The sequence below is a fragment of the Synchiropus splendidus genome, chromosome 3, assembly GCF_027744825.2.
Source record: "Synchiropus splendidus isolate RoL2022-P1 chromosome 3, RoL_Sspl_1.0, whole genome shotgun sequence".
NCBI lineage: Eukaryota > Metazoa > Chordata > Actinopteri > Syngnathiformes > Callionymidae > Synchiropus > Synchiropus splendidus.
The window spans coordinates 31,285,172-31,308,515 of record NC_071336.1 but is presented as its reverse complement, the minus strand read 5'-3'; the positions used below and the strand labels follow the sequence as shown (position 1 = coordinate 31,308,515).

At 47.1% G+C, this 23,344-nt stretch overlaps 1 protein-coding gene across 5 annotated transcripts in view; it reads right to left on the bottom strand.

Annotated features, from left to right (window-relative positions):
- Positions 1-22,594, bottom strand: part of smarcd3b (SWI/SNF related, matrix associated, actin dependent regulator of chromatin, subfamily d, member 3b) — a 45,430-nt gene extending 22,836 nt beyond the window's left edge. The window contains exon 1 of one of the 5 annotated variants that reach the window (XM_053860524.1): positions 22,262-22,594. In XM_053860524.1, coding sequence (XP_053716499.1) covers positions 22,262-22,273 — 12 coding nt within the window. In that variant the 5' untranslated portion in view covers positions 22,274-22,594. Of the gene's footprint in view, positions 1-4,608; positions 6,085-22,261 lie in introns of those variants that run through there. The other 4 variants (XM_053860522.1, XM_053860521.1, XM_053860526.1 and 1 more) reach the window with 4 other exon arrangements.
- Between the last annotated feature and the right edge of the window lie 750 nt (positions 22,595-23,344).

Here is a 23,344-nt window from a genome sequence, read left to right as displayed (position 1 = left end):
CCACACACACACACACCTGGGGGGGTGGGGGGGATCACGCTCACCTTCACTGACTGCATCATTCACACACACACTTGCGTCTCAGCTGAGAGTTGCTGGGCCTCACGCGGGAGCGTCGGACGTCCCAGAGTGTGAACACCTCAGAGGAGGAAGGGGCCGCGGCTCCAGCGGGACTTTTCCGTCTCGGAGCGCTGGAGGAGGGAATGTTTGGCTGGAAGCCGCCGCAGCCTCATCAAGGTTAATTGGCCTGTTGAGAGGACGCGCTCCTGCGTCGCATCAATCACCGAGTCCATTGTTGCCTAAAGTCCGTCTCGACTGCGGCGCGGCCGTGCGACCGACGCTGTCAGGCAGACAATAGCTCATCCTCCTGCGCCGTATAAATCCACCTGCCGTCAGGACGCGGCGCATCAGCGCTGATTAAAACCCGCTTCACTCTGGAGGCGCGATTTGGAGCGGACGGGACTCGGAGAGGCGTTTGGGACGACTGAGCTCCGGCGACCTTCCTCACGCTGCACTTGACCTGTGAGGTGGCCACAGCGCGGAGACTCCGCCGGGGGTGCAGAGCTCACTTTCTTAAACCAACAGGCAAAAGAGTGAAGTGACTAGACACAAACTATCGGCCCCTCCAGGATTTCACAGACTGTTCTATTGACTGTTGCCGCCAGAAGTGTCTGACTTTGCTGCAGATTGTTTTTTAAATTGCGGCAAAAGTTGCGATCATTTATGGTTTTGGAACAACATGACTGGAAATAAGGACCTTTGCAAATTAACTTCAGAAACTAGAGTCAGTTTTTAGCCTCAATAAAGCTGCAAGCTGCAATGATCTTAACAAAATGTGCTTTACATGCCAAAATCAATGAGTGTTTCAAGTGCGAAGTACACACACACTGAAAACTGATGTTAATATAAGTCCATCTTTTTTTTCATGGTGTTCTGTGAGTAGTTTCACGCTGTCAGTGTGTAGTGAGCGCTGGTTGTATTGTTACGGAGCTCCTCACAAGGGCGGAGCCTGATGGAGGTGTGGATGGGCGGAGTCTGAGAGCTAAAGGTGAAGAATGTTTGTGTGTGTGTGAGTGGAGTTGTTCAGCCAATGAAAACAGTAGCTGCTGATCTGTTCCACAGGGTCGAGATGGAGAGAGTCAGAAACAGCCTGGAGAGAGATGGAGCTGGAGGTCAGCCATGTTTGTTTACGTCTGCACCGTACAGTGTTCGGGTGACGCTGAACTAGTGAGTTCTGCTTGTTAGTTCCATTTATTCCATATTTCAATCGTGGGAATTTGGACATTTATGAATGGATTCAGGATCCCTTGGTGGCAACGTTTGTGGGGCAATTGTGAGCAATTTGGTGTCGCACACAGCTTCATCTCAACAAGGAGGGAGGAAATAGGATGCTGCGTGGAGGACTCGGAGAAGGAGACTAAAGTGATTGGTGGAATTGGCGGGAAAGTCATGGTGATTCACAGTACAGTGGTACCTCAATTTTCAAACGTCTCGGACTTCGAACAAATCGGAGTTAAAAAAAAAAATTTGAGGTTTTTTTGCTTCTGAACTCGAACACCCCAGAAAAAAGCCGGAAAAACCATAACGTGCGCAGACCGATCAGCTGACCCACGAGACGCTTTGTTATTGTGTATAACGCAGCCTCTGTATGCAGACGTGTCCCGTTAGCTCCATTTACTGACTGTTTTTTCTTCATATTGAGGTGTAAAACCTTTCCTGTCTCCACACTGGACCGTGGTAGAGTGTCACAGAGGAGGTGCTGGAGCGCTCACTCCAGGGTTTGATGTCCTGTTGTGGGCTGGAGCTGGGACAGGGATGAGGCCAGTCTGGGACAGAGCGTGACTTGGTTTATGACTTTGTCACAGCCAAACTGCACAGAAGCGCACATTCAGAGCTGGACACGCACCGGGCACCTCTTCACTTCTGGAGAGACCTCACTCACTCGGCAACCCCTCCCACATGCAGCGGCCACACACATAGAGGAACAGCCACCTGCAGCAGACACTCTACATTCACTCCTACAAAAGACTATGTTAAGGCTCGGAACGCATGATTTCTTTTTCCATTCATTGTAATGGGAAAAATCCATTCAGGTTTCAAACAATTTGCTGGAACGGAACATCTGGAACGGATTGTGGTCGAGAACCGCGGTACCACTGTATTGGTTGAAAAATCCTGGATGTCAAAATGAAGGACTAAAGTGGAACTGGAAACACAGTCATCAATGACTGAACACAACTCAAGACAAAATGACAACAACAAAGGCATAAACACAGAAACGACAAATTATTGAACACAACAAGTGACTGAGACCAACACAATATTCTGACGCACCGTAACAGTGAATGACAACGCACAACAAATCCACTACGTTATAACAAAGACGACACAACGGGCCGCTAAACACAACAGCATTAATGATGCCAACACACACTAAGATGATGACAACAAATGCACAAATCACATCAACACAAATGATTAGAGACCAACAACTCACAAACTACACAAACAAAGTGCGACAACGAACACAAATTTCAGGAAATAACTAACAAGCACTATCATATTCACATACATAACATGTTACATATGAACTATGCAACAACAATACACTAGAAGTACACAATGGAATATCATGAAGCAAACGATGACATTAAAAACACGACACAAAGTATCACAAGTGGTGAACTATTTTATCGATAACTAAACAGAACAACAAACAATGGAATGCTCTCGGGTGAGCAACCACACAAATTGCTGAGTAAGCAAGACTAACCATAGCCACACATCACCGCTGCACACAAAGACGAGTGAAAACACGACACATGATCAAACAAGACAACACACCACTGACACGACTGAACACAATGTCCAAGGCAGGAATCACAACTGGACCTTCAGTTAGACACAGAAGGCAGATTCAGCGTTTGGAGACGAGTAATTGAGCTTCCAGATACTGAAGTCGATTCAGGCATAAATAACAGAGCAGTTATGAAAGATCCAGGAGAAATTTAGTATTTCGGATCCATGAGTGACGTTATTTTGAAAATGAAGTGAAACACGTCGCCTGATTCTTCATGACCTTTACCAGCTAGAATGCTATCTGTTAGCCACTTCTGCTAGCATGAGTCAAGGCTTGTGTCAGGAATAACATTATGACCAGCAGTGTAGTTACAGTGTAATTACTGTCAGTGAAAAGAACGACGGCACTCGCAATCGTTGCAGCAAAAGAAACGATGTGAGGAGCGGGCTGGAGTACTACGTTACTCGTGCGAGGGAATGACTGAATGTCTCACCAGTGATGTGGTCTTGTTGGGTCACAGTTACGTGACGGTGAGCGCCACAAAAAAAGCTGCTTTCCGTAGCAATACCAAGCCGGCTTTGTGAGTGGGGACCAAAGTTGAGAGGTGGTGCTAAAGCACAGCTATTTATTACGTGTTTTTCCACCTGGATTGTGAAAGTAGTCTTCAGGGTCTGTGATGGTCAAGTGTGAATGGGTGTGTAATCTCAAGGCCGCACTTCCTGCAACACATGTGCTTCATGTGAAGGGTTTATACGCCGGCAATCGGGGTTGACAATAAGAATTGGAGATCTGCGGCGACGTGACCCGTAGTAGAGCACTTGTACGACGGACCACAGGTACAACTGAGGGAGCGGTGAAGAACCTACATGAGGATGAAGAGGGGTGTGATGATGGGGCGCAGATGGAGCAGTGGGTGGATGGATAGACACAGGCTTGATCTAGTCCAAGCAGGACCATCAACCACAGGTGTGGAAACATGTCATCTGCCAAGTAGTGACAGCCTAAACACGACCCAAGTGAGGCTTTACACTCCTGGAACTCGCTGAACCTCAGTGACCCTGATTCAACCTCCCACGGCGAAGAGCAGTCCTCGCAAGCCGGAGTCGAGCGACGCAAGTCGAACGTCAGAAAACCAGAGCTAGTCGGCCCGCCACATCTGGTAAAACTTTGCCAGACTGTTTCAGGTCCTGAATCCCGTCATTCATACGAACAACTCCGGTATTCAGCGTCCGGTTATTAAAGTGCACTTCGGGATCAGGGCAATAGTTGCCTGACCTCTAACCACAAGCAACACTTGACTTGACATTTCACGCTTCCTCCGCATGAATGGACTGATTGTTCTGCATGACTGCTACTACTGGCCGCCTGCCTGCCGTCCACAATACTACGTCCGCCTGCCTCGTGACCTCACAGGTTCAAATGCCGTCCAGCGTCAGCAACAGCGTGCCGAGCGAGAGGGCGGCTCTAGAGTGTTGTTTTGGGTCGTCATTTCCCCCCGCGTCTGTCCCTCGGTGAGCTGAAGGAGAACAGGCTGCCTCGCGCCGCTCGCCTGCTATTTTCCTATCTTCTCGGTGAGCAACGCTCTTCTCCGGCATCAGCGTGCCGCTCGGCTCCATCCATCCATGCTGCTCCACTTCTTGTTCTTTCAAGCAATTCCCTCACAGGCTGAGAACCAGGGGGCTGGAAATAACCTTCACATGGCCAGCTATCTCTCTCTCACACACACACACTGCCGCGCCGACACACACACACACATGCACACACAGATGCCAGCTCCCTTCAAGGGAATGACAGACAGCAACACTCACCACTCCATGGACCAGGAACTCAAACAGTTTGCTCTTGGTGGCTTTCCTGGCTCCCCCCGCCGTCTCCTCCGTAGCCATTTGCTCAGTCCCCTCCGTTCACCCTGCGATGTCTCCCTTCTCCTTCTTTTGTCTTTCCCTCTCCCTTCTCCCAGCCTCCGGTTCCCCTCCCCTGCTCCACTTTCCTTCTCTTTGTGCTCTCCTCTTCAGCACTGCCTGTCCCTGACTCTCCTTCTCTCTCTCTCTCTCTCTCTCTTCCCTCCCTCTCCCACTGTTTTGCAGCCCTCTAGATTCTTGCAGCGTCTCTCGCTCACTTTTAGTTGAGCTGCCTTTCAGGAGCCCTGCTTAAAGGGGTGGGGGGCTGTGTTGCGGGGGTCCGGCAGGGGGGTTTCAGCCAGCCCACCGTGTGCTCTCCCCACACAGCTGTTGCATTCCATTGGTAGATAAGGGCATGCGGCGAGGCGAGGCTGCCATTTGGTCTAAACGGGGGCTGGGGAGGTTCCAACCAGCCCCTGCTGCAGTTTCCCCCCCGAGTGACCGACCGAGAGGCCACAATCAACACACATACACACTCGTCTGGGCTCATTCTCAAAAAAGGATATGGGGCTCTTAAAGGGACCCGACTGAAAGGATAGTCCTTTCCCATCGTGTCGCGCCACCTTTCTTCAGACCTCAGAGCAGCACACTGGTCTCTCCATGTCCACTGACTCCCTGTTTCAACTGTCACTCCCAACAGCACGTGACTTAAGACTATTTATGACGAAATATAAAAACACAGCGTACGCACCACCCACGTACAGTGAAGGCGACTCCCCCTATGTCCCAGGATTGAACAACACACCCTTATGGTGAAGGAACCGTGAACTAGCAATAGGATCCAGCACCGCTGAGTCGCTGTGGGGCCAATCCAACTGATAACTGGAGGAATGTGTGAGCCATGGCAAGATATCACTGCCAACCCACAGGTGGCCCAGTTGGGACGCTTGCATGCCCATAATTTTGGAGGTGGACGAGGTGCACCAGCAGCAACAGGGACTGTGTAAGGTGACTCAATAGTGCGATTAAGTCACCGAGTCCGATTGTGTCTTGTTCTCCCAGTCAGTGACGAGGGGTGGCGCTGTGAGCTCTTCAACCCTGATGATGCAGGTTCAGAATCCGAACGTCGGCACGATGGTTCAACGGCAAGTTTTTGCCACTGCAAAAAATGGAAAGAATGGCGACCCGATTCTCGACCGTAGCGTGGCCACCAGATTACGCTGGTATACGACCAAGCTCCGGCTGAGAATCGGGCGTCCATTTTCTCATGTTTTCCCTCCAAGCTAAAAGCCTGACTGCAAGGATGATATATGCCGAGTAACAAAGACGCACTTTAGAGCACCGCTGTGAGCCCCGACTCAATTAGCAACCATGCTAACGGTTGCTGGTGTTGTGGTAATGCTGTCTCTTAAAACCATCAAATCACGTCCTCTAATCTTGTTGTGGGAACTACTGATAAAAACAACCTGGGTGAAAGAAGTTGGAGACAAATCTGCACATCATTGTTGTCGCCAGTTCCAAAACCCAGCTGATATCAGGTTTGTCATGTGATCAGCACAGACATCGGCTCAGACCGAGGAACACACGCTGCATCAGGTCTTCTCCATTGTATCGAAGGTTATTAGAAGTCATTAGACCCTGAATAGTCTAAGATTATGTTCACTTCCGCTGCATAGCTGAAGCTGGCGCAGTCGCACGTCACCCAGTCCAGTCATGGTCCAGCTACTGGCTACATGCTAGCTTAGTCCAGCTATTAACCACAGTATCCAGGTGGTATAGTCTAAGACTAAGAGGAATTCCAATGTCTCCCAAGTAGTGGGACTAAGCTAAAGTCTGAACTTCGCCAGACTAAGACCATAATTCGGTTCCCTGATCCGCCATGTGAGCATGCTGACTGGATAAAGGAAAGGCAGAGGTGGCCAGGTATCAGACGGCAGGTGTGAACAGAGCTGGGCTATGACACAGCTGAGGTGTCTCAGCAGGGACACCCTGACTGCTTTGCCGCCACACATCCACATGAGACAGGAGCTTAGTGTTCTGATGGTTTTCCATCAGCAATTTCAACTACAGTAGCGACTCCCAAGGTCTGCGCTTTATTAGCACAGAATAGCAAACGTAGTGAGCAACTGCAGGTATATTGGAGGATAAAGAAACAGGTGCTCACGGTGAGGTCAAAACAGCCTTATAAACACGGGACATAAGAACCATATTTGACGCGATCCTTCTGTGTTCGGAGTGGTTTAAAATGGAGGGAGCCTGAAGTCACTCACAGGCGCTGCATGGGAGTCACTCGTACAAATCACCTTCCTAAATTACGCCTAACAGCTGCCTCACAAAGGCAGAGGCGAGACGAGCAGCGCCTCCGCTTCCTGTCTGCCTCAGGAGCTCGCACCTTTCACCCGCTGGTCAGCCACCGGCTAAAAACGGAAAAGGAAAAGAAGTCTTGAAGGTCAGATGAAGGGCGATTGATAGGGCTGCGCTCTCAAAGTTTGGGAAAGATCTCACAGCCCAGTGACACGCGAGCCGCCGCACAGGTCATGGCTCTGACGGACGCCCAGATTATGACTCTTTCATGCCTCTCTCTCAGCCAGAGAGCTGCTGGTGGTGGAGTGGGTCTGAAATATTCATGAGGTTATTTGAATGACAAAGGAGGTGGAAGAGACGCTCGGCTTATGACACGCGACGGCAAATTGTCACCGCCGTTGTCTTGTGCTTCCTCTGCGGTGACGGTGAGAAAGCGACACCAACGCGTGGCAGCACCAGGCGAAACGTTACAGGGTCACTCTGCGTTTCCTCACAGCTTTGAGGTGAAAAGAAGTTTCGGAAACGCGGCTCCTCCGTGAGAACTGGTGACGAGCACGGTTTGGCAGGGAGCAGATTTATTTCCGGCATATTCACCAAACAGAGTGAAGACGAGATGGACGTATCCCCGAGGACGCACTCACACTGGCCTGACAGTCCCTGAGAGGGTCGCCAGTGTCCTGCACTCGGACTAGTCGAAAACAAACAACCTTCTGTGTGTGAGTGTCTTCAGTTGTTTATGACACATTTGTGTTAGGTGCGTCTCAGTGTCGTCCTCTCTCGTCTCCCAGTGTGTCGATGTGTGAGTCTGGTGTGCGTCTTTATCTCAACATTTATGTCTCGTTCTCTCTGTATTCAAGCATCTGAGTCAACAAGTGAGTATCTCCCTGTTCTCTAGTCACACACCTCCACCTGTGCCTACTACCACCTGCTACAAGGTGGCGTTTCTCTGTTTGTGTTCAAAATAACTTGAAAAGTTAGGGACGGATTTGAATGGGATTTTCAGGAAGTAGGTGAAACGGGACAAAGAAAAAAAAGACTCCTTTTTGGGAGTGATCCGGATCACCGTCTGGATCCAGGAATTGTTTAAGGGGGTGTGTGTGGGAGAGCTATACTTGCGGGGACCTCCTTGAGGGACCCCACAAGTTTAAGCCTCAATTTGAGGATTAAAACTTCAAAATCACTGGGTCATTATGTTTTGTTATTGAGTTTAGGTGGGGTTCAAAGTCCTGGTTCAGTTTAGCCATTTGTTTTGGATGGTTGGTTTTTATGTGAGAGGCTGGGGAACAGCATGATGTCACGAAATGTGTGTGTTTCTTGGTTATGTTTCTCATCTCTCTGCATGAGCCTCTTTGTCTATTTGTGTGTTTGTGTGTGTGACGAGAAATTCACATTTAAATAGAAGCTTGTTCTGTGGAACAATTATTCGATAATATTACAGATTATAATAAGAACATAGAATTCATTTGAAATTGTTTTATATCACTTCTTTTCTTTGTTAATAACTTTTTAAATTATTTTTTAAAATCAATGTAACTATCTAATGTCAATATAAATAAACAAATATTCATTTTTTTATTTGTAGAATTCCAAATATTCCATATTTTTAAATGCAATTCTTTTTCCATTTGAAGCGAAGCCTCACCCTCAGAGCTATAAAGATGGAGGAATATCGTGCTACAGTCTCTTGAGCTGCGGTTATGAGTTGATGGAAACTACGTGGACAGCTGGACAGTGGTCAGTCGGCCTGTGACCCTCCAGAGGACGCGACCTTCCTTCCTCGGAGGATGGATGGGAACCGCTTCTCCGCTTCTCACGAGTGGCTCGGCCCCCCGCTGCTGGAATTACACTGCCAACTGGTGACATCTACTGGCTGGATGGCGCATCACCGATGCTGGTTCTCAACCGGGGGTGACAGCACAGAGGGCGCCACTGACGGAGAGGAGAGGGAGTGTCGCAGTCCCCCTCGCAGGGGCCCCGCCGTCTCCCTCACCAAATGGTGATGTCCCAGTGCTGAGCAGGGGGGAGGGGGGAAGCAGGGGGGGCAGCTGCAGTGATGATCTCGGCCTGCAGAGGGCGCGCGACTGCGAATGAGGCACGGTTCGATTCCGTCTGCGCAGAATTGATGCGCGAAAGACTGAATCCCGAGGCAGCGTCACGTCCGCGGAGTCACCCGCGCACGAGCACGTGTGCTGAGAGAAGAGCGCCTGCAGACGATGATCCACTCCCGAAGCTCGTTTCTCATCGTCTTAACACTGAGATGGCAGTGATCCTTAGCGACACAAGAGGGCGCTAAAGAGCAGCGTGTACGAGACCAATTTCAGACGAGAATGAAGCCTAACCATTGACACGCACGTCATCACTGAGAGCTTTCGCTAGGTAAAAAAGAAAAAAAAAAAGTCATAGTTTGCGTTTTTCTTATTTTCTCTCGTTTTCATTGAATTTATACATCGTTTTGTATTATTTTTGTTTTTATTTATACTTAAAAACAACTATATTTTTTGCTATTTATTTTAGTAAAAAAATGTTCACATATATACTACACTCTTCTTTTCTCATAAGAATTTTCAGAGTGAAATGATCAATAGTGGTTTAGTCTTGTTTTTCCTTTGCTCTCTAACCTCAACTTAGAATAAATAAAAATATGAAAATAATGATAAATGAAAAGAAAAAAACATGACTGGACGACATGAATAAACAAAATAAACAAAAACTCATTAACAGCAAACTGAAATCATGTGACACTGCATTTATTTGCATGAATCTAAATATACTAGCGATGTGCAACATAAACAATAAAAAATATTTCGAAAAGATATGATGGAAAAAATAACTCAAATCATATATTAATTATTAATGATGGCATTATAAATAAAAACGCTGAAATATGAATTATTATTGCAAAGTAATATGGAATACTGCAAAAACAGGTGTCATGCAAGGAGGATGAGTTCAGACAAGGGAGGCACCCCTTTAAGACAATGATCGATAAATAGATAGACCGGACGGACAGACAGACAGACAGACAGACAGACAGACAGACAGACAGACAGAGATCAAAAGCTAGATCGAGAGACAGACGGACAGACAGATAGATAGATAGACAGACAGATTTTTTTGGAAAAATAGCAAACAGCATGACATAAAAAATAAACATGTCTTGGAAGACGCAAAAAGTGACTTGGGAATTGCAGAAAAGATAGAAAATAACAATAATATAAATTTATAAAAATAATAATAATGACCAAGACTGCACAAGTTTTCCAAAAGACAAGAAAAGCAAATCATTTTTCAACTACTGGGGTGATAAGGGGTCCATCCAACAGAGGGCAATAAGCAGGGAACAACCTGGACCCTGCAAAGTACATGATACGCTTCGAGCTCAGTTCTCAGTTAACAACGCTTTGGGATCCACCATCACCCCTAAATCACTGGCCAAAATCATGAACATTTATGCAACTATATATTGAAGACGTGCTTTTCCTTAGTAAAGGGGCTTGGGGACCCACCACCAGTTGGGAACCCCCTGATTTTAGAAGGGAAGTGGCTGCAGGAAACCCACAGAAGCATGGGGAGAACACACACTCTGAAGGAGATGTTGTGAGGATGCAGCACCAGCCACTGTTCCACTGCGCCGCTGTCAGCGAATCATGTGCTTTTAGTGTAAACACGAAAAGAAACATGGGTCAGAACTGTCCAACAAGCACAACTGTCTTGTCTCGAGCTTAAGCCGAGCTCCACGTGGTGCTGGTCCGGTCCGGAGCGAGCGCCGAGCGAGTGTCGAGTTCCCACTGGCAGAGTTTACATACCACAAACCTGCTCGTCAGAATTATTGTCACAGACAGATGAGGTCCAGGAGGGGAATATCTGCTGCTCCAGGAGCAGACCGGGTCCCCCACCGCCCCCCCGCCCACCGCTGGGCCCCTCTCCCTTTCTCTTTCTCTCACACAAAAACCCGGCTGCGGCCGGAGAAACCTGCCAGGCCTCCTCCTCAGAGGCTTCAAAGCCACTGTACAAAAGCACGCACCTTCACTGCGGGCCATTAAAATGCAACCCCATTCAGGGCTCGGTTCTGCGGGTCCAGAATATGTAATGAGGAGAGACCCGCCGAGACGGAGGGGTCTCCCATGACGACGGAGAAGAATGGAACATCTGCAGATACTTTGTGATGCAGTGGGGAGAGGAAGGAGGTCTGGCGGAGCCAGCAGAGCCCCCGCGGATATTTTTGTTCGGGAGGTATTTTAAGCGCCAGGAGCTGCAGATAAGGAGGTTCAGGTCGACCTTTGATGACCGCCTTCGCAGAAACATCCTCATCCAGAGTGAACAGCTCCTCATTGAACATCGAAACACGCCACTAGCTTATCTCTCTTGTATCAGGAACCTTGTCCCCAAAAATGTACCACACAGCAATTCCATATATCTTCGTGGGATTCTTGAATCCCAATATTCAGCATTCCTCGCTCAGCTCACATTTTGAGGAGAATCATACATTTGTTTCAAGAGCTCATCGCATTTTCCGAGGGTCCTAGCACAGAATCTAACGTCAGAGAAGGAGGCTAACAACCGCAGGACAGTGGGAAAGGTTAAATTCGCGTAGTGAGGGTATTTAAAGGCGTCAGCAATGTAATATAACAAAATTAATTGGTGGTTTCCACTTCTGGAAGTGATAATCCATGTTGGGTAATGGAGGGATTAGCACATGCGCGAAGCATATTTTTACACAGACTGCAATCTGGATCTGAAACAAAGCTCCGCTCATAAACACCTTTAGACTTTTGATGGCAATCTGTCGTATTCTGACGTGTTAAACAGGCTGACAAGGCGTCACAGATGAAGTACGAATTTGCCCAAATGATGCAGGTACACTCCAGGTACGGTCTGGAGGTAGGCAACTTGAAGCAGTGCTAACAGGACTCAGGCTACATCCACATGGAGACGCGTCTTTCCCTATCCGACCCTCCTCCAGGTGTCCACAGGAAACAAACCAAAGTGATGTAACACACTTTCCAGCCCAGTAGGTGGTGTCTAGCAATAAACAAAAAAGACTAGCTTCGGCGCTGTGCTAGCTGTAACAAAAACTGAAAGTGGGAACAGAGAGAGCGAGATGTTTGAGCTGTTGTAATGAGTCACTCTTCACTACAAATCGACAGTGTTTCTCAGTGTTTTTAAAAGACCTGTGGTCACCATGCTCTGTCCACACGTGTGGGAGGAATGAACGTTCTTGTTTGATTCTAGATGGAGGAAATTCATGTTTTAAAAAATGAACTTTTGTTTTTCACTAGCTTCTCCATTCACAATCGTTTACTGATCATTATAATGGAGCAGTCACAGAAGAGTTTTTTGTTCATATTTGCACACAACACTGATGTCCGTTGTTATTTCTATTTTCTGGGAGACAGACGGCAGTGACGCTGTTGTTTTAAGCTTTTCAAGACTATTCCCTCCCGGATCATCCACTGACTGAAAACACGAGATCCGGGGGGAAAAAAAGGCCCATCCGACACAGAACTGGGGCAGACACGACCAACTCATGTGGACCTGGGCCTGGAATTGCAAGCTCCACTTTCCCCAGCGCTGGGAATGACGTTATTTAAGTTGGAAACTAAGGACGTGAGGTCCACGACAGCCTTGTGTGGCGTGCAACTAGAAAACCTGCAGGATGAAGAGGAAACACAAATTTGTGGAATGTGTATTTCATTGATTCAAAAAGTCTACTTCCTGCTTATGTTGGGGGAAGCCATCTTGGATTGTACGGTCAGGGTGGGGAGGACGCTCCCACTTTTTGACTGAGAAATACGAGCACAACTGAAACACAGCATAAGTCCAGCTTCAACCAGACCGTGGAGACCCAGGACCAGGTGACCCTGACACTATGGAGCCAAAAAATCCAGCAATATATTTTTAAAAACTATTTAGAGAGCACAGACCTCTGCCAAGCCGCTCATTTCCCCCCATCTTGATGCAGTAATATGTGTAGAATTGCCCTAAATATATAAGTCAACACCTTTTATCATTGATCGCTACATGGTCAATGGGACAGCAGGTGGCAGCGGTGTTCCAGAACTGACTGACACTTGCAAATACAGTGGTACCTCGGTTCTTGACCACAATCCGTTCTGAATGGATTTTTCCCATTACAATGAATGGAAAAAGAAATGATGCGTTCCAAGCCTTAAAACAGGCTTTTGTAGGAGTGAATGTAGAGTGTCTGCTGCAGGTGGCTGTTCCTCTATGTGTGTGGCCGCTGCATGTGGGAGGGGTTGCCGAGTGAGTGAGGTCTCTCCAGAAGTGAAGAGGTGCCCGGTGCGTGTCCAGCTCTGAATGTGCGCTTCTGTGCAGTTTGGCTGTGACAAAGTCATAAACCAAGTCAGGCTCTGTCCCAGACTGGCCTCATCCCTGTCCCAGCTCCAGCCCACAACAGGACATCAAACCCTGGAGTGAGCGCTCCAGCACCTCCCCTGTGACACTCTACCACGGTCCAGTGCGGAGACAGGAAAGGTTTTACACCTCAATATGAAGAAAAAACAGTCAGTAAATGGAGCTAACGGGACACGTCTGCATACAGAGGCTGCGTTATACACAATAACAAAGCGCCTCGTGGGTCAGCTGATCGGTCCGCGCACGTTATGGTTTATCCGGCTTTTTTCGGGGGTGTTTGAGTTCTGCATTTTTGTTCGAAATGCGGAGCAAGAAAATCTAAATTTTTGTTCGAATTCTGGGACGTTCGAAAACCGAGGTACCACTGTACTGCAATTCTCCACAATGAAAAAGGGAAAGTGAAAACGACTCCGAGACACTGTTTTCTGGTAACAACAAAGCAAGACAGACTATTCTGCTGGCAGGAAGGTGTCGTCTGAATTTCACCCAGCTATTGAGGCAGACTTTAATTCCAGCAGAGCAGTAATGAGCCCATTCTCCCTGCAGCCAGTGGAACAACCCTGAAGCGCTACCTGCTCCAGGGCATTTCCTGTTTGCCGTAGCCATGGCGACGGGATAATCTCCGCAGCTTCCAGCCAATCATGCGGCGGCAAAAATGTAGCAGCAGCTGGTGAAATGAGACACAATCAGTTCCTCGCCGAGACTCGGAGCCCGAATTTTTACCGGTTCTGGTCGGCTGGGTGGCTCGACGCCGAGGTCAGCGGGGTCAACGCTGACGCAGATTTACAGTGAAAAGGCTGTGTTCGCTCTGAAGGAACTGAAGCTTCTGAAATTCCACTGGATGAAAAATAAACCTGGCAGCAAACGCAGACTAATTCCTAACTTGAACAGTCTCCCCTCATCCCCCTCTTAACTGCCCGCCCGCCCCTCCTCTCACTCGGCTTTCACTGGAGAGCAATGAGACAGAACCAGGGCAGCTACGGTCTATGCACGCTAGACTTCAGGGCCACACCAGGGGCCTCAGCCGTCACTACTTCCAGAGCCCCTGCTGCATCTGTCTCTTTAATTGTCACGTACACACCTTGACCAGGAACCACACACTTTCCAACACACAAAACTTTGACTCAACAGTAAGAGGAAGGAGGCAAACCCACCAAAACACAAGGTGCATGTTAATGTGTCCAAAAAAAAGGCATGGCGTTGGTTCACGCCCCCTCGGCTGCCAGCTCCGAGCAGTCTGGTGCCGTATCGAGCGCTGACATCTAAATGGGTCAACCAGCTGCTCGATGAACTGTGGCGCCATATGGACCCAGACGCTTCGTCACAGATCAAAAATCGGCAGCGTACGTGAGAGAAACGCGCCGCAGAGAGTCCTTTGATGCCGATATTTCTCAATCTGTCAGTAGGCAGAGCTGCAGACATGTGTAATTAGGTTAGGAAGTGCTCTATTTATAACCATAAAAATCTATAATCTTCCGCTGGAACCGGCATGGAGACGGTTGAGAGGCAGAGCGAGACCATGTTCGTGAGGAGCAGCCGAAATGTGATGCAGGAAAAAATAGTGTTTTGGCGTCGTCGATATATTTCAGCGCTAATACCGAAGCTAGTTTCACCCAAGATGGCAGGCTTTAACAAAGACAGCCATCATTAGCGCTAGGCACCGCGCAACGAAAACAAAGCAAATACGGCGAGAATTCCATCAACAACGTGTTCTTCTGTTTCTGGATGGACTTGAAAGTTTGAGGTTGACTTTTGCAGACGATGAGTGGCGGAGAATTCCGCTCACATTGGCTGCTACAAATGGGTTTGTGAGGAAGAAGACCAGCTTTGTTGTGAGAATGTGTCTGGTCTGTTTGGAAGAAACGGTGGAAAATTAGCAGCGAGACAGTGGAGTGCAAACCATTTCCATGTGGAGGAGCGGGAAGGATTCACAACAGCAAGTGTTCCTTCCCTCACGCTGCCCATCGACTACCACGCCAATGTTGAAAATTCGCCTTTTAATTCCCGAACAGTCGCCTGTTTCCGGGGTAACAAACGCTCATGGAGCCAGCGAATTCCTCCTGGCTGAAGAGGGGAAGTGCTCCATTGTCCATTTATCCCGCTGAACAACACGGAACACAAAGCCAGGGAACATTTGACTTGGACCTGAGAACAAACTCATGCAGCCTCATGCATGCAAACTTCATTTCAGACGTGCCGTGAGGAAGAGCGCTGTGTGTGTGTGTGTGAGGGGGGTGGGGTGGGATCTGTTCTGGCGGGTCTTTGGTGGCTCTCCTTAAAAAGCCAGGTCAAGCTCTCAGCCGACTGTAAAAGGAGCTGAACCTCCATCAGACCTGAGCTGGTGCATACTAATGACTTTTTCCTTCTCAAGACTGTGCCAGGCTTGCGAGCCTGCAGTTCCTCCTTTGAAACGAAACTGCTCACAAGCGAATGCTACTTTGCTATGTTCATGTTTCACATTGAAATAAAATGGTTTCAGACCAAACAGCCTCTGCGTGTCCATCATTCATATGAGCCTGACTTTAAGACTGTTCAATCTTCGGAAAATGAAGGTGATGCTTCACTCCTTTGGAACTGTATCTGTGTGTTGAGAGCATCTGTTCCAACCCTCCTCTATGGACACCAGTAAGTTTGAACTCCAGTCGTCCGGGAGAGACTCAAAGGAGACCTCAGATCCTCTAAAAGAAACCTGGCAGTTGCCTCCTTAGTGAGACCTTCAAGGACACGGCCTCTGACCGCTGCCCCCGCGACCTGACTTCTATTTAAAAAACAAAACAAAAACAGCCACCAGCTATATTGATTTTTCCATGAAGACCTAATTAAACATCTGAAATAAATGACTCCATAACATTCTTGTTGTACTTTAGGTGATTCGTCTTCATTTCCTGGTCTACTGCACGGGTGTTTGCGTTCAGATCTTTGTGTGACCAATGAGGCCAGCAAGACATCTTGGTTCCGGTCTGATGGAACTTATATTTCCGTGAGTTGAAATGAGAAGGGTTATGGCCTCCCCCTCTTCCACCCCACAAACTCTGACATGCCTTCTTCACCTCCCCGGCAGAGACAAAATTCTGGGGAGACCCTGCGTGATATGAATGATTTTGATTTGGTTTTCAGGTTTAAGATGCACTGACACACAGCAGACCACTTTCAAAGGGGCCATATTGCGGTTTTCGATATCTAAAAAGTGAAACTGGAACTGAATCGCAGGTGAGACATCTGGGGCCATATTTGCAGTTCTCTTCTTTATATTAACTTTATGTAAATACAAACGCTTGGATTTTGACGGAAGCTGCTGTGAGAATGTGGATTTTGATTAATGAAAAAAAAAAACCACACTAGGGCTCCTTTGAAACAAGACTAGCATGAGACACACAAAACTACCTCTTCAATCCGCTCGCCAAACAAACCAGAATAATGAGATCACGCCATCCCAGACACCCTCAAATTCAATTTCGGTACTTTGCTTTGAAGTTGACTGGAAAAGCACCCCCTGCCCCCCACCACCACACGCCAACCCCGCCGACGTCCCTGGTGCCGCGGGCGCAGATTAGCTGTGGTGCAGGTGCCGCTTCTTGGCTGGGGAAAGTGTTTGTTAACAGGGCTCAGAAAGGATGAACCTGGATTTACACGTCTTCGTTGTCCCTGACGGTGTAGATTGGTGAGAACCTTTTTTCCTGCAGCAGCCCCCCAAAATCTCCTCATATAGCGACCCATAAGGTAAAAAGTGGATCTTCTCCAAGTCCCAAAGAGAATTACTGAACAGGCTGAACTGAAGCAGTTGGCACCACTTCAGTCTCCTCCAGCTCCTCTGGGGAGTGTGGTCCTGGGTCAACATCATCTCTGGAGCAAGTCCTGGATGTGTCCTGGGGACACCTCCCATGTCACCTTAGTCTGGAACTAAGCTGAGTGATACTGAAAACTTGTCCGACAGAAGAGTTAAAATGCTTCAAACGGGACGATTGACTGGCTTGTCATGGCAACCCAAGTGGAAGCCCGTCTACTTCGACACCAGCTCAGGTCGTTGAGCTAGAAGCTCCTGATCACAAGGTCATCCTCCCCTGACCACAGACTGAACATGACTGAGCCACAGATGTACAGTATGTACATCTTAAACTGAGGAAAAGTATGGCTGTGACTTCGAAGTGCGCACAACACAAAATGCAATGTCATATACAGCTGCTCGACATTCACAGTCACTATAGGGGCGCACACATTAAATATCTAGTTATATATATATATATATATATATATATATATATATATATATATATATATATATATATATATATATATGTATATATATATATATATATATATATATATATATACATATCACGTGAAATTTCATCTCAAGACGTCACTTCCATGATCAGCGTGTTACCAAAATCGGAAGTCGACAAGGTTAGTGATAGCCACCGTTACGTTAGAAGTCGAATATAGACAATATCACAGACGCTCCACTCATTGTTCCGAGCAGCCATTTTGGATCGTTAACTCGGGGTGGTGAGAATTCTTCCACCTGCTTCCTAGGAAATCTGACATCGGGTGATGTCATCAAGGGGGCGGAGCTGGGAATTTCCCAATGCTGAGAACAACTGCAACACTCCATGTCACTGCCCTATTTGCTTCTTCATCCCGTTTTGCTTCCAGGGCTCAGGCTTATGACGTCATTTCCTGTCCGCATGCGCACATTGGTATTTCAAGACGTAATTTACTGAGTTTATACTCATATTAACTGAGACCTCGTAGGCAAGATAGAAAACTGCATGCAAATTGCACAGAAAGATCCAATTATTTTATCTGAAATCTTGTTAAAATATCCGAATTGTTGAATACAAGTCAAATGTAGTGATATATATATATAAAATAAGGTGTTAATACGTCGGCGTAGTACTTTAATAATTTAAAGTCTGCTTCTCTTGATGAAATACGAGTGTGTAGTGAGGCGTGGCGTAATGACGTAGCTAATTTTATTCTAATTTATGTGTCAAGCAGCTACACCCATGTGCGCATGTGGACAGGAAATTACGTCCTGAAATACCAATGTGTGCATGCGGACTACACACTCGTATTTCATCAAGAGAAGCAGAATTTGAATTACTAAAGTACTACGCCGACGTATTAACTGTATTTTGACCTTATTTTATATATATACATCACTACATTTGACTTGTATTCAACAATTCGGATATTTTAACAAGATTTCACATGGAATAATTGGATCTTTCTGTGCAATTTGCATGCAGTTTTCTATCTTGCCTACGAGGTCTCAGTTAATATACTCAGTAAATTACGTCTTGAAATACCAATGTGGGCATGCGGACAGGAAATGACGTCATAAAACTGAGCCTTGGAAGCAAAACGGGATGAAGAAGCAAACAGGGCAGTGACACTCCATGTCATGTAGGCTACAATTCCGCCACTCTGATCCGCCATTTTGACTTGCCACTGACTTCACACTGAGACTTGCCACTGACTTTAGAGTGACCTACTTTTTTAATGCAACATGAGAAGCGAGAGAAGTCTTTTCAGCAGAGACGTTGGATGTTGGATGTAACATAACTTGAAACCACGTATCCAGATCGGTCTTTCTCTGTGTTCGCTGAGATGTCAAGTGATAGAGGCCCAAATGTTTATGAACAATAATGTTGCTGTCGACTTAATCTTCATCATAGCAACAGCTAACAATTCACAAATTTCACCTTTGGATCCATTCAAGAAACTTTGGACACATACAAAAACGCAAGTATAAATACTTTTCCTCAGGAAGTATGTTGATGCATATCGCAGCGTAGCAAGTACAAACGTCTTCAGCTTTTGTTGCTGAGCGACGACGTGCGCTACAGAGCTGAGCCTGGATAAAGATAGTTGCTTGCTCATCAGTCACGTTCACAGATGCTGATATAGAGGCGCCATTATACTTAAAAAAACATTAGCAAGTGGCCAGTTCTCCTCCACAGAAATGAAAAAGGAAGCAGATGGCATGTGAGTTGGTTGTGGATTTATCGCACATAGGAGCCTGTCGCTGGGCTTTTCTCTCGCTGTATAGATCATCAGCCTGAAGGGCTCTCAGAAACCGTCGAGGAGCTGAGTCACCAAGTCCTCCATAACTCAACAGTTGTGCGCATGAAGGCGGAGGAGGAGAGCGCGAGAGGCTCAGGTTCGCCTGTGAATGTGCAATAAATTCAGCAGCAACGCACTCGGTTATTAGATGAGGACGGACGGCCTCTCGGAAGGAAATGTGCTGACTGGCCGTATTCATACCCGCCGTCTGCAGTTTTCCAGAGCCACGTCCAAAAAGCAGCAGCGAGTAAATGTACATTGAAGCCATCGAGACGTTCTGAAGGTTCCGGAGTTATTTTTAGAATTAAAGGAGAATGTCAGCCGGAGTGAAAACAATATCACGTTGATTTAGCTTTAGCTATAGCTTCAATTAGCTAGCACGCAAAAGACATTTGGCTCAAGCAGGATGCGTTTCACAAGTAGGACACTCTAACATGGTGTACACAACACCACACTCACTACCACTGTGGAAGCAGCCACTCCAAGACTCAATACTGCTGCGAACAACCTTCAGTAAAACACTGAGGCAAAAAGTATCTACAACACAGCTACTCTTCCAAATGAGCTGTGGCACCGCCGAGTCTAAAACCAGTCGCCGACAGGTCGACAAGTGGTGACGTCAACACTCACTTAGCAGCAGGCTGAGGCCACTCGACCATCCCACCTGGGCTGCAACTGACAATGATGCATGCTAACACCACAACATGATTGTAGTGTTGTAAACCAAATCTAAATGAATATAAATAATAAATGTATGTCAAGTGTCGTAAACAATGGCATAGTGTTGGAACTTCACATTTGAATTTCAATGGCTCAAAATGTGGTTTGGAGGTATGCGTCCTTTGATGTGTCCCGTGTGAAATACTTTGACGTAGCCCTTTCTCCTCAGGGTGCGGACAGTGCTATGAGAATGATGACGTCATGACTAGTGAAGTAATGAGCCGGGTGGCGACTGGTTTAATAGTCGATTATTGCCAACGAGTAATTGCAGCCCTAATCCAACTCTGACTCTCCAAGTCTGAGACCATTTCACAAAGACATCAAAGGACACACCTTTCACGCCACGTTTTGAGGATTAAAAAATATAATTTATTCAATTTTTCCCTTTCCCTGAGGTCCTACCTTAAAGGGCGGAGCCTTGACATTGGACTCATATTTCAGTATATTTTGACAAAAAATGATGAAAACTCAGTGGCCCTATGTTGCTAAAGCATTGGGGAGACCCTGAACCCGTTTCAACATTTTACACTATACAAGTGTTTACAACCATCTACATACATTTTTGAACAACTATTTATAACACTAGAGTCTGTCATGTCAGTGTGTTCATCAATTCGTACACATCCTGTGCCGACCAAGACCAAGTAACTAGTCACTGTAACGACAACTGAATGAGACTCAGATGATGAGAGAAACTGAACGACGCACACAACGTTAATCTCCGCTTTTATCAGCCGTTTAGTGCACAGCCTGAACAAGTAAAGGACCAGGGTCAAGGCCATTCAGGCAGCCATTGCAAGTTGAATAACAAGTTTGAGACCTGGTCAGAGGACTGTTTTAAAAGGTGTCAAGAACAGGTCAAGACCAAAGTCTGGGGAGGACACAAGGGAAATGGAACCCAGATTTTGGTATGGTTTGGTCACACAGCTGTGGGTTCGCCACCCCACTTCTGACACCATTTGTCCGCCAGTGTTGCAAACTTGGCAACTTTGTCGATATTTTTAGCTACTTCCTGGACTCCCCTAGCGAGAAAATTAGACAAAAGCGACAAATCTAGCAACTTTTTTTGGTGATCAGAGGCTCCAAGATCGCGGGAGGGGGGAAAAATAATTGCACTGTTTTCTCTCTTTTCCCGTTCAGAGAAAGAGACAGAGAGGGGCAGGGGCGGAGTTGACAACAGCGTGGACTGTCGCTTCCTCGTTTTTTTGGATTTTTTTTTAATAAAAAAGAAATAAAAAGCTTTAGTTGAACTGCAGCACAAAAAAACAAAATAAAAACGCAAGCTATAGATCTTGGACTACAGCTCCAAAGAAACTTCTGGGCGGGCCAATAGCGGCTTCCGATGCTGGGGAGTTGGCAACACTGTTGTCAGGTTTGCGGCCATCGGTGGGAGAGGTTCCGTCCAACCTGCCACCACATTCATTTACACACAACAACACTACAGAACGTACAGAACTATAGTAACATTACGAACAATTACTTTGCGTCCCTAAGTTCTGCTCATGCTCATGTGTGTTTCCATACATAACTGAATGTGTGAGCGGTGGTCTGGCTGCATGTGCTGTCCAGGGTGTCCCCCACAGCCCCAGAACCGGAGCGAGAGGAAGACAATGAACGCTTGAATGTTCCAGACCCGTTTGGGATTCCAGTGAAACACAGCTCCTTGAAAATGACTGAAGTTCGATGGAGCTATAATTGACAAGGAATGTCGTTTTCCTTTGGATCAGCAGAAACCGGTTCCACATTCTTCCCGGTGAAACCCAAACTTTTCCTGTTGGATTCACTTGCCACAGTTCACAAACTGAGGGGTTCGTCCACTGAGGGGAAGGATGGATGGGTGAAGAGCGAGAATGAAGGAAATAAGTGGATATTTTTTGGGGAAGATGGAGCCGGAGCGCGGCCGCTTCCCGGCCCAGCCAAGGTTAACAGGCGGCGCTGGTGTCTGCGGAGACGCGCCGGGGAGGGTGGAGGTGGAGGGCTCGTGATGCAGCCTGAAATATCTGCCACCACATCCTACATCCTCCAACACTGCGTAGCTCCTCACAGCGCCACGAGGTGACCACCGATCCGGCAGGTACCCGTCCACCAGCACACAATCAACCCTCCCCTCCAGGTGGCCGCCGAGACGCGGACATGTGCAAGTGACCATCCTTACCTTTCTCTCCATCAGTGATTCGGGGGGAAGAGGCTGACAGAGGAACGGCAGACGGTGCTCCGCGAAGCGGCGTGGTGTTGCCCGTCACTCCTCAACTTCCTGTCGGCCTGGAGACGCGAGAGTGGCCGCTACCACTTCCCCATTACCGGGCAGCTCGGGCGACTTGTCGGCCTGCGGGACGCCGAGTCGGGGGATGGAGTCAGAGCCGGGATCGGTGAGGGCTTGTTGGGGAGAGAGCAGCGGCGCAGGCGCGGTCTCCGCCGGAGAGTCGATACGGTGAAGAACCAGCGCGGCTAAGGGAGTGTCAGCAAATGATCCACCACCGCGCTGCTGCTGCTGCTGCTGCTGCTGGGAGAAACCACAGACTGACGAGGGCTTTTCCACAGCAGGGATGTGTTTGGGGGGACTACAGGTTAGTGTGTGAATAGCAGGAGAGAGGGAACAAAGAGGTGCACTTTTTGGGGGGGATCATGAACGCACCACGGCCGGAGACAAACACCTGCTCCTCTATTCAACAATATACGAGAAATTCAGACTGAAGGCGATTATTATACATCTGGGATATTTTTAATAAACCCGAAAAGCACTCTGAAGATCCTGCAACATGGACAGAATACACAGATTTTCGCACCGTTATAAAGAAAACTTTATCGAAACACCAGTGATCGTTTTGGGGACCATTCCTGTATTAATGTGAGCAGGGAACAAAGACTCCACTTTTTTGGTTTTGCATAATTATTTTTAACACCAGCTTCAACCATAAGCATATATTTATATCCCAAATTATAAAAATATAAACAGATTTTTATTACTTATTGCACCAATAAATAAATAATTATTATTTATTGCACCAATAAATAATAAAAATGTGTTTTTTTTATGGTTTGAAACGTTAATGTTTACCATTTTTATTGTTTGACTTCATTTGGGCGGATATTTTTGTTTTTATGGTTTTGTATGAGGTAACATCTGTTGGCTTAGATCATATTTTTTCATAATCAATAAAAATAAAATAATATAGGGTATTTAGTATCATACTTCCAACTCAAAACACTAATAATCATGCAGGAGATGAGTTTCATA